The sequence below is a fragment of the Anabas testudineus genome, chromosome 5 (genome assembly GCF_900324465.2).
Source record: "Anabas testudineus chromosome 5, fAnaTes1.2, whole genome shotgun sequence".
Taxonomy (NCBI): Eukaryota; Metazoa; Chordata; class Actinopteri; order Anabantiformes; family Anabantidae; genus Anabas; species Anabas testudineus.
This window is the reverse complement of record NC_046614.1, coordinates 24,528,248-24,540,846: the sequence shown is the minus strand read 5'-3', so window position 1 is coordinate 24,540,846 and position 12,599 is coordinate 24,528,248. Positions and strand designations below refer to the sequence as shown.

Genomic DNA, 12,599 nt, shown 5'->3' with positions numbered 1-12,599 from the left:
ACTTCACGGTAACCTACAGTTGTTTCCAGAAAACAGGTTTGTACGGTTCTGTCAGCTGACACATGAGCCTTTCAAGCACAAGCATGAATTTCACAACACCTGTCTATCAGGACACTGTAAAAACAATTATACTCAAGAATGTGATCACTGTTGTTGTCTGCACCTACATCAACTATGTTCTCTTGTCCACTTGTAAAAATTGAATTTGTATGTAAGCATAAGTATAACAAGGACCTCGCTACATCATGTGCATCCACCTCATAATTAATGATGTGATGTCTACTGATCACTTTCAGCCTACTTATACTTTACACCCATATGTTTCCCACTTTGTCACACCCAGATCTGTACATTCAAGATAGCATACTGTATGTTGTGATCCTGATTTGGGCAGTAAAAGTACTTTCAATTATTCCAGATTTATTTGTCACCTTGGCCACAGAATCCATGGAATTTTCTCTCATTCTACAGTTTTCTGCCTTAGAGTTGCAGATGCAGATCCTGCTCCACAGCTTCCAGCTCATGTTGTGCATGCTTAACTACGTATATAATCTTACTATAGAAGGTCTGACATACTTCTTCGCAAAAGATATATTACGCTTCATGTCACACTATTTGATGTTGTTTCTTCTTGACTTAGATTTTGTTTGCTTGCCTTGTTCCTCATTTGTAAGTCGCTTTGGATAAAAGCGTCTGCTAAATGACTATATGTAAATGTAAATGTAAATATTTATTTCAGTTCTCGTGGAAGATATGAATAAAAAGAAATAGTAAAATGATATTTTTGCCATTTCATCTGTCATGCAACAGCAATAAGGTAATTGTACTGTATGTAGTGGTTACATGGCTTCAGATGTGACTGGTGTAACAGATGGACCTGTGGATCCATCTGTCAGGTGGATCATTTATTATCAGCTTAAAATTAATTTACTACAAAACATGCTATTAACCTCCCTATTGTTGTGGATATGCCATGTACCATTACCATTGCCAGTCTTTGTGGTCATCACAGTTGCATGTAGAATGATGCATCCAATTAGGTGTACTAGCAAAGTTTATGAACTTTTAGCTATTTGTAATGGACAAATCACAAGAAAATAACGTGATTACCTGATCCCTACCATTTTGTATTGAAATAAGATAAACCAGTGTTGAGCTATTTAATCTGTTCTTGTTTGACCTGTTTATTCTCAACAGCTGAAAGTTTGTAGATTTTGCCAGTTCACTAAATTCGCAATGTTGATTCAAAACTTCTGAGTGCAAAGACAGATCTATCATGTTCTAATTTGGATCCAGCTGAAAAAAAAAAAAAAAAACAAACTAAGAAAAACAAAATTTTACCAAAATTGATAGTGTTTACAAACTCTAACTATAAAAACTTGCTGAAAGAATTGCCTATATAGAGAAGGAAAAAAATTTATGTAATCGTGTGTACACTACAAAAACGCCAATTAGAGATGTTGTCTATTCCAACCACAACCTCTCTTGATCCCATGACATTTGAATTGAAATACTATAAAATACTTCTGACTCACTGTATGTGAACAGACATGATCCATTTCTCTTTGACTACAGTTTTATTTATGTCAGTCTGTACAAAATTATGTTTCTGACTCTAAAATATGTCATATTAAATGTTCCCCATTAACATAATGTGAACACTGTTATCAAATTATTAGTGAGCTCAGACAGTTGCAAATATTTTGGTGCTTTACTGGTAACAAACAAATTTCTCTTTCATAGCAGTGAGGGTATGTTTCTTTTTTATGTTGATGTCTAACAGTTAAACAGCAAATGTATACAGTGTGCTGATTCTTATAAACGCAAATATTTAAGTGAATTCCCTTAATCAGGAAGACAGGGAAAAATACAGAGACCAGCTGAAGGACAGTAAACAGAAGAAATCAATTTAAATATAACAGATTTTTATTTTATGATTATGACAAATGTTGCTGATCAGTAATATTCATCATCATAATCTAACCTACAGCTGCTTCAAGTGAACGGGTGTCGGCCGACTCATGAGTCTTTCAAATACCAACTACAATTTTACAACACCTGTCTATCGGGACACAGTAGAAACAGCTATTTTCAAGAATGTGATCACTGTGGTTCTCTGCATCTCCATCAGCTATGTCAACAGCACCCTGGTACACACATTCACAAAGCATCAGGTCTCAATCTTGTCTGTTTCAAGATATCCATCTACATTTTACCCCTTTAGCAGTAAACAATATCATCTGTTCTCTAACTGATTCTTAGATAATCAGAAGTATTATTTGTATATTTATTGCTTTCTTTCCTAATCTTTCTGTCTTTTCCTACAGGTGTTCAACACAAACCCTCGCTACATCCTGTATATCCATCTTGTAATCAATGATATTCTCCTGCTGATCATGTTCACACTAATTCAACTCATCAGTTATATTGTGTTCACTCTAAATGTCTCATTATGTATGGTTTTGCTAATAATTGGTATATTATCTACTTTAAATAATCCCCTAACATTAGCTGCTATGGCAGTAGAGTGCTTCATAGCCATATGTTTCCCACTTCGTCACACCCAGATCTGTACAGTCAAGAAAACTTATGTAATGATCGGACTGATATGGGCACTAAGTGCACTTTCAATAATTCCAGATGTATTTGTCACCTTGGCCACAGAATCTATAGAATTTTTTCATTCCACAGTTTTATGCCTTAGAGAAAACGTCTTCAAGAAACCGTATCTCACAGAAAAGAGAAATGTATTGAATGCAGTATTTATAGTCATTGTGTGGTTCACACTTTTCTATACATACTTCAGAATTCTTTTTACAGCAAAGGCAGCTGCTGCAGATGCCAAGAAAGCAAGAAACACAGTCCTCCTCCACAGCTTCCAGCTCATGTTGTGCATGCTTAACTACGTATATAATGTTACTATAGAAGGTCTGACATACTTCTTCCCAAAAGATATATTAGCCATACGCTTCGCTGTCACATTAATTATTTCGGTCCTGCCTCGACTTATCAGTCCCCTTATTTATGGAGTACGAGACAAGACATTTAGGATGTACCTAGTGAGATATCTTTTCTGTTCAAGTGTAAAAACTAATTTTCATAAAAGAAAAGGCAAATCATGAGGACAGTGACTCTTGTACTTTTGTCTGTACGTACAGATATAGAGCTCCAAAGCATCAGCGTTTTTCATTTTAGTTTCATTTTAGTTTTTTAAGTGCGGTACCCTATAGTTGACAGTGGATCAGTAACTTTTACATATTAACATAATGTTCTGGCATCAGGTGTCGCAAAGTTGCTTACTCGTCCCAGCTTTACAGTGTAAATGTACATAAGTTACAGTGTAGTGTACAGACCTTTCACACCACCACGCTGGGTTTCATTCCCAAACCTGCTCCAAGTTATTGTTTTAAGTCTATTCAGTGTATTTATAAAGCTCCAAATCACAAAAGCCATCTTAAAGCCCTTTAAATGAAAGGTTTAAGACCTTACAAAATACATTTTCAGAATTATATGACAAAGCCAACAATGCCACTTGAATGAACCTCCAGTTTATCCTTCAAGTTGTTCTATATTCCACTATTGTAATAAAAACGGCTTTGTTGACAATGTATGTGTGATCACAGTGAAATGGGACCGGTCAGTCTCACGTGAAGATACAAAATACCAAATAATTTTCACAACTTTACAACTCCCATCTCAAGTCAGACTCACAAGTTATTATTAAATAGGCTATGTCTGTAACCTGAATGTATTTTCCACTCCTGGCTGGTAACATTCTGGAGCGCAAAACTATGACTGAAGTTTTTATGGGTAAACTGTAAAACACTGTATTTAATTCAGCGGCAGCCAAGGGTGCGTCGGCTGTGACGGAGAAGTGTAAAACCATACATTATTTCCTCCATGTAAGACTGTGTGTTTTTTAAAGAAAGGGAGATTTGTTCAAAAGTAACTTGAGGTTGGCTGAAAAAATTGCCAATGCAACTGCAATGAGGTCATTGTAGTTTATCTAATGGTTACATGGCTTCAGATATGACTGGTGTAACCTGATGGAAGAATCCAAACAATGTCAGGGAATGGCAATAGCTATTGCAGAGATTTTACCATGAGCTTAAAAGCAAATTGAACTTTTAGCTGTTTGCGTTGTGGTGAAATAAGACAAACCAATGTTGAGCTATTGAACTTGTTCTTGTTTGACCTGTTCAAGAGCTGACAGTTGGTAGATTTTGCTATTTAATTTGCGATGGTGGTTCAATAATTCAGAGTGCAATCTTACATTATAGTCCCAAAAGACAGTTCTATCATGTTATAAGTAGGGTTTTAGGATGTGACCCGAGGATCTAGCGGAACAAAACTTTTGAATTCAAACTGATAAAAACTAATAAAAACTAGAGAAGAACTATTAGAAGTGCTGTCTCTTTAAACCACAACTTGTCTTGTTCCCATGACATTTGCATTAAAAAACTATAAAGTAAGTAGAGACCAAAGACTTCGGCCTGTACGTATGGCTGGCATACATGAGGTAAGTACCAACTGTGTTGAATGTGTGTGTTAACAGACATTATTCATGTCTATTTTACTACTGTTCTGTTGTGTCAGTATGTACACACTGATGTAGAATATAAAAGTAACATAAAAATATTTAAAGTACTACTAAAATGTTTCCCATTAACATGATGTGAACCCTGTCATCAAATAATTAGTGAGCTTTGAGCTTTGTCTTTTTTGTTGTTTTGTTTTTGTTGTTGTTTATTTTGGTGATTTCCCAGATAACAAACAAATGCACAGTCAATTCCCCCTCTTTCATAACAGTTTTTTTTCTGCTATTACATCTAATATGTTGATGCTCCATTATGGATACACTTTATTGTATATTTAATATACAGTTTTTACAACTAAATCATTGAATGTAGCATTTCGTTGTAGTAGATTGACTTCGTATAAGAAAAACACAGGCATTCAAACAACAATGGCTCTCTTTTATTTTCCAGGAGGAGCTGAGTTCAGTAAAGTCAAGTAGGGTTTAAACCGGTCATCTTTTACAATAAAGAGGGTGGAGGGTAAAGAGAGTTTCTTTTTTATGTTGGGAAGAAAGAGAAAAATAAAGAGACCAGCAGAAAGACAGTAAACAGAAGAAATAAATTTAAATATCACTGATGATTATTTTATGAGTTTGACAAATGCTGCAGATCAGTTCCATATTATCTCAGGAGAACTCTCCGTTCTTAAACTGCAGGTCTAGTTGTGGTTCCTAGAGTTTCCAGATGTAGAATGGGAGGCAGGCTCCTCTCCTGGTGTCTGCCTCCAGTTCAGTTACATGGAGGCAGACTGTGTTTTCTATATAATTCTATATACAGTACAGTTAAATTTTGTAAGGTCTTACATTTACATTTAGTCATTTAGCAGACTTAGCTTTTATCCAAAGCAACTTACAAGGGTAGGCAGGGTAGGCGCAAGGAGGTCTTGCCTAAGGACCCTACTGGAGGTAGGCCATAGCTGGGATTCACACCCCAGTCTCCCACATGGAAGGTGGTGATCTTATCACTACACTAACCAGCCACTTTACACTTTACACTGTAAAGTGTCTTGAGATGAATTATAAAAACTCAATTGAATAGAGCACAGAAAATATTAAAAATACGATTCTGTTTAATAGGAACACATTGTATAATTACATAAATAATGCTGCATTAGTAGATGTAATGATTTCACTGAAAAATTGGCTATGTTGATTGTATAAATTTTCAGCTCTATGGATTCTAGAAAGTTCAAGTTCAAGTGACTTTTATTCATTCAATATTATTATTACCCTGAACATGTTTAGATGTGGTGACAATTGAAATTACACATTGTCCATTGATAGAATTATTAATATAATATCAGTCATTTGGAGTGTTTCTTTCTATTAATGAAACATCACACACACACACAGTTAATAAGATAATTATTTGCTTGATAAGTGCTCTGAGAAAGGGTGCAGTAGTGGTAGTAGAGAACTAAAGTTATTTGGGTTTCCAGAGCCCTTAAGCAGTAAAGAGCACTTAACAAAAGGATGCATATATTATCAATAATGAGTCTTGTTACCCAGCTATAAATACACCAAAGCACGTCTTAAAAAAAAAAAAATAATAATAATAATGATTTTAATGATATTATATCAGTCTAATAATTTGATTATTATAATAATTTGACGACATTCCTTACAACATGATTATGTAAACAGAATGGTCACCTGACATCTGGAACTTTATTTTTTTAAAAGTATGTGTAGTGCCTCTTCTGGATCTCATGACATCTGCAGTCAGCCAGTAACAGTTCTGACTCACTGTATGTATGACTGCCATGTGTGAGGTGAGTACTAATTATATTGCATTTCTGCATTCATTGATATTGTGTTGCATATAAATGTATTAAGTATATTTATATAGCATCAAAACAACGAAAATAACCCCCAGGCACATTACAGTGTAAGTTTAAAATATAAATGTATATATACAGAATAATGCAAAAACCCCAACAATTTTATCTTAGTGTAACTAAGTATAGGCCGTTTCTCATTATTTTGTTAATTTAGTTCAATCTCTACATCAACTAACTCATGATTTAATCTTTTGACAACATTAAAATGGTTATTCATAACGTGTGTTTGATCACAACCAAATATTTGGTTGTGATCAAACATTCAGTAATTTCTAATAATTTTGCATTTGATCACAAATGTACATGTAATATTTAACATTCACTTTTCATTCTTAACTTAAAAAATGTGTATTACAAACATTTATATAATGTCTCAATGACAAAATGGTGTTCCTAGGAGAAATTTGAACCTGTGACAGATGAGCAGGTCTTACTAATGACATCGATGAGCAAAACAACTTTAAAAATATGACTGAAGCAAGCAAACAGTGTCAGACCTCTAAACTCCAGTCATTTGGATGTTCTAATTATGGGGAAAAATAACTCAATTATTTATTTCAAACTTGCAAAGGTATATAAAAATGACAAATAAAAATGTAATAATATGGTGTTCCAACTTCAAATGTACAAACACAGAGTAAACTGGGGAAAATAATTAATTGTAATTCATTTACATTTAAATTTTTAGATACGTCTCTAAAAGAACAGTTCATAAAGAAACCATGATGTGACCTCACAGAGGAGCTGAGGTCAGTTATCAAAAGTACAAATACAAGTTAGTCTCCGCGTACGTGGTCAATAATTGTATATTCTAATCTAACCTGTAGTTGTTTCCAGATAGCAGGATTGAAGGAACCTGTCTTCCAACTCATGAACCTTCTAAACACAAGCGTGAATTTCACAACGCCCGTCTATCGGGACACTCTACAAACAGCTGCACTGAAGAATGTAATTACTGTAGTTCTTTGCATCTCCATCAACTATGTCAACGGTACCCTGGTACACACAATCAGAAATCATCAGGTTTGTCGCTTACTTATTTCCACAAATCGAGTTTCATGCACAAAATGCACAAAAGTAATAAAAGAAGTGCAAACATTTTGTCATTTTAGTAATAAGCAAGAAAGTGTAAGTTGTAATTTAATCTTATATATTAAATAGACTATTTCAACTGCTTTTTCTCTTTACTACAGGTGTTCAATTCGAACCCTCGCTACATCCTGTACATTCATCTAGTGATCAATGATATGATCCTGCTGATCATGTTCACCCTACTTCAAGTCCTCAGTTATATTATGTTCACTCTTGACGTCTCCTTATGCATAGTTTTGCAAATGGTGGCTATATTTGTCAATCTAAATAATCCCCTAACACTGGCCATTATGGCAGTAGAGTGTTACATCGCCATCTGTTTTCCTCTCCGTCATACTCAGATCTGTACAGTCAAGAAAACGTATGTTGTGATTGGACTGATATGGGCACTAGGTGCACTTTCAATAATTCCAGATTTATTTGTCACTTTGACCACAGAATCTATAGAATTTTTTAATTCCAGAGTGTTTTGCCTTAGAGAAAATGTTTTCAGAGCACCCTATCTCACAGTGAAGAGAGATGTGTCCAACACAGTGTTTTTGGTCATTGTGTGGTTCACACTTTTCTATACATACTTCAGGATTCTTTTTACTGCGAAGGCAGCTGCTGCAGACGCAAAGAAAGCAAGAAACACAGTCTTGCTCCACGGCTTCCAGCTGCTATTGTGCATGCTCAATTATGTTTTTAATATTGTACTAGCAGGTCTTACATACTTCTTCCCAAAAGATGTTCTCGCCATTCGCTTCGCTGTTGCAATATTTATTCAGATCCTGCCTCGACTCATCAGTCCCCTCATTTATGGGCTACGAGACAAAATGCTGATGAAGTACCTGAAAAGATATATGTGCTGTACGAGAAATACTAAAACTCAATCACAAAAAAGAACAGCTAAGGCATAAAGACAGCAAATGTAGTGATTCACTTTGTATGTGTACGAATGCATCTGTCAAATTAATGTAATGTTTTCCAGTTTTATTCTAATTTTAGTTTTATCCAAGTGAAATGGTATTTTGAAAAGTTCATTAATAGATCTGTCATAATCAAGTAACTACTGTAGTATATACCCACACCTTACAAACACTTAATCTGTCATTTACAGTTAACAGCTATAAAAATTGGTCAGAAACTTACTGTATGTGTGTTTTCCAGAAGAGATGTATCAAATACTGGTCATAAACAGTTTGTCTATGATTTAGTTTTGTTTTTTTTTTGCTTATTCTCTACAACAGGCTGGTGATTGCCCTGCACATTCTCAGCAGTGATGTTCACACAGAGTGCAACTTTCACCTTAATAAACAGATGTTTCTTTTGTAACTTAATGTGTAAAAGCTCAAGAGTTATGAAAATGGAATAAATGTAAGTGCTTCATTGAGTTCCCTAAATACACAAGACAGCAATTTCACAACACCTGTCTATCAGGACACTGTAAAAACAATTATACTCAAGAATGTGATCACTGTGGTTCTCTGCACCTACATCAACTATGTCAGTGGTCTCTACTCATTAACAAAACCCAAGGCCTGAATCTTGTCCATTCGTAGAAATCTAATTTGTATGTAAACATAAGTATAACAAGGACCTCGCTACATCATGTACATCCACCTCGTAAATGTGATGTCTACTGATCACACCTACTTATACTTTACACCTATACGTTTCCATGGAATTTTCTAATTCCACAGTTTTATGCCTTAGAGAAAATTGTATTCATAGTCATTGTGTGGTTCACACTTTTCTATACATACTTCAACATTCTTTTTACTGCGAAGGCAGCTGCTGCAGACGCAAAGAAAGCAAGAAACACAGTCCTCCACGGCTTCCAGCTGATGTTGTGCATGCTCAACTATGTTTATAATTTTACAATAGAAGGCCTCACATACTTCTTCCCAAAAGATGGAGTGGCCATTCGCTTCACTATCAATATATTTATCTCAGTCCTTCCTCGACTCATTAGTCCGGTCGTGTATGGACTACGAGATAAAACATTCAGGAAGTACCTGAAAAGATATCTCTTCTCTACAACAACAGCTACGACTCATCCACAATAGCCATCATGACAGTGACTGTAATGTTTTTATTTGTAACATCTTTACAACTGATATGGATCTTAACCTCCCTTATTAACCTCCCAATTAATTTTTAAGGAGTTTTGAACTGTTATTTAAAGAATTTACAAAGCAATACTAGAAAAACAAATCCTAAAGAGACCTAAGAAAAGTCAGGCCTGGTAATAATTAGTTATGTTTTGTTATAATTAGTAATATGATTGTCTCAAACGGACTCCCTTAGAATTACATCAAAACTACTATAAATGCACATTGCACCTATTTTTACCTTCTAATACTGAATTGCTACTTAATATTACCACAATGCATGTGAAAGCTAGAGCCAAGGATACATTTTACCAGTTATGTGACACAGTTGAACATCCTGTTCACATAATAATAATGTATACTTTATTCATCCCTGTAATTAGGTTGGACAGCTGCCAGACTGAGTCAGCGCTACTACGGGGTTTCAGTGTCTTGTCCTCAGCAAGTAGCCAGGAGGAACCGGGAATCAAACCACTCACCCTGGGGTTCGTAGGTGACTGCTCTACCACCTGAGCTACTGCCGCCCCAATGCACTACTAACAAAAAGAAAAAATGAGAGAAAAGAAATATTGAGAGAGAACGCAACTTGTCACTGTGATTTTGCCAGTGTATAGACAACCTACATAAAAATTAGATAATGGAAAAACCAGCTCACTGAGATAAAACCTCAGTGAAGGCTCTGGTCAATCAGGGAGTTATGTTCAGTTGTGATTAGCATCTTGCTCAGAAAGTATAGTAGCAATATACAGCAAAGTCAAACTTAAAACATTCTTAAAAGACATAAAAAATGAGATGTCCTCTAATTTATTATTACTATATTCAGAAAAACAGAGGTTGCTTTGTTTGGTCCTCAGAGACACTATGTCTAATCACATTCTTATCCTAGATTATTTAGTTTTGGCCTCAAGTAACACTGTAAGAAATCCCTGAGTTATCTTTGACCAGGATATCTCCTTCACTTCATACATAAAAGAAAAAAAAATCATTATTAATAGGATGTCCCAATAACTCCTTAAAAAGCCTCCAGTTAATCCAAAATGCTGCAGACACAGTTTAGACTGGAATTAGTAAGAGAGATCATATTTCTCCTACGTTAGCTTCTCTCCATTGGCTCCCTGTAAAATCCAGAATTGAATTTAAAACACTTCTCCTCACATAAAGCACTTAATAATCAGGTTCCATCTTATCTTAAAGAACTCATAGTTCCATATTTTCCCAGCAGAACTCTCTGTTCTCAGACTGCAGGTTTACTTGTGGTTCCTAGAGTTTCCAAATGTAGAATGGGAGGCAGAGTGTTTAGCTATCAAGCCCCTCTCCTGGTGTCTGCCTCCAGTTCAGTTACATGGAGGCAGACTAAGTTTTCTATATAATTCTATATACAGTAGGATACAGCTTTTATACAAAGTGATTAACAAGGGTAGGCAGGGTAGGCATAAGGAGGTCTTGCCTAAGGACCCTACTGGAGGTAGGCCATAGCTGGGATTCACACCCCAGTCTCCCACATGGAAGGTGGTGATCTTACCACTATACTAACCAGCCACTTTAAGGTCTTAAACCTTAAACACTGTAACATGTCTTGAAATGACTTATAAAAACTGAATTAAATTGAATAGAGCACAGAAAATATTAAAAATATGATTCTGTTTATTAGGAACACAGTAGTAGATGTGATGATTTCACTGAGAAATTAGCTTTGTTGATTGTACACATTTTGAACTGTATGGATTCTAGAAAGTCCAAGTGACTTTCATTAGGCTGGTATTTACCCTGAATATGTTTAGATGTGGTGACAATTGAAATTACACATTGTCCATTGATATAATTATTAATATAATATCAGTCATTAGGATTGTTTTTTTCTATTAATGAAACATCACACACAGTGCACTTTAAGTTAATAAGATAATTATTTGCTTGATAGGTGCTCTGAGAAAGGATGCAGTAGTGGTAGTAGAGAGGAGTCACTTACAACTAAAGTTATTTGGGTTTCCAGAGCCCTTAAGCAGTCAAGAGCAGTTAACATAAAACAAAAGGATGCATATATTATCAATAATGAGTCTTGTTACCCAGCTATAAATACACCAAAGCACCTCTAAAAAATATAAAAAAGATATTTGTTAATCATGTTAATCAGTCTAATCATCAGCCAGCGATGATTATGTAAACACAATAGTCACGTTACATCCAGAACTCTATTTTAAAAACAATAGGTGTAGTGCCTGTTCTGGATCTCATGACATCTGCATTCAGCTACTATAAAAAGCATTTGAAACTGTTCTGACTCACATGTATGTATGACTGCCATGTGTGAGGTGAGTACCAATTATATTGTACGTGTGTATGAACAGATAATATTTGCCATATCTCTTTGGTATTTTGGTTGTGTTTTTCAGACAAAAGTTATATTTAACAGGATCGTGTTGAAGTGTTCCTCATCAGCATGGTGTGAACCCTGTTATTAAATTATTAATGTGCTCAAACTGTTCCACACTGTCAAATGTTTCAAACATTTTCATGCTTCACCTGTAACAGAACATGTACATAATATTACTCTTTTATACTCAACATTTTTCATGTGATATCAGGAAAACCACTGGTGAAATTAAACAGCTTTACATTTATAACATTTACATTTATAAGAGACTGTGTCATTACTGTTCACAACAAATATTTTATTAATACTGCTTTATGTGAATAACATGTAAAGTTAATCAAAATAACCTTTATGTCTCAAAGGCTTCAAATAAATAGACAAGTCTGATCTGTGGTGGATTCAGTCTTTCAGTGTGAACTGTACAGTCTTTGAAACTCTTAGGCTTTAGGTGTGTGCAGACCCCCTGATGTAAATTCTGTCATCAAATTAATTGACAATCCTAGAGACTTTTATCATACACAACAGCACAATAATTAAAAGGAATGGTAGTTTTTCCTGTTCATTCTGATATTGTGTTGTATTCAATTCAGTTCAATTTAGTTTTTTTATATACCACCAAAACA

At 35.0% G+C, this 12,599-nt stretch overlaps 2 protein-coding genes across 2 annotated transcripts; both read left to right on the top strand.

Moving 5' to 3' along the window:
• Positions 1-2,021: 2,021 nt before the first annotated feature.
• Positions 2,022-3,122, top strand: LOC113153536 (odorant receptor 131-2-like). The gene is made up of 2 exons (XM_026347214.1): positions 2,022-2,174; positions 2,328-3,122. The coding sequence occupies exons 1-2, from the start codon at positions 2,022-2,024 to the stop codon at positions 3,120-3,122; spliced, it is 948 nt and encodes a 315-aa protein (XP_026202999.1).
• A 1,392-nt stretch (positions 3,123-4,514) lies between these two features.
• On the top strand, positions 4,515-8,408 carry LOC113153535 (odorant receptor 131-2-like). Its single transcript, XM_026347213.1, has 3 exons — positions 4,515-4,519; positions 7,245-7,440; positions 7,611-8,408. The coding sequence occupies exons 1-3, from the start codon at positions 4,515-4,517 to the stop codon at positions 8,406-8,408; spliced, it is 999 nt and encodes a 332-aa protein (XP_026202998.1).
• Positions 8,409-12,599: the final 4,191 nt, after the last annotated feature.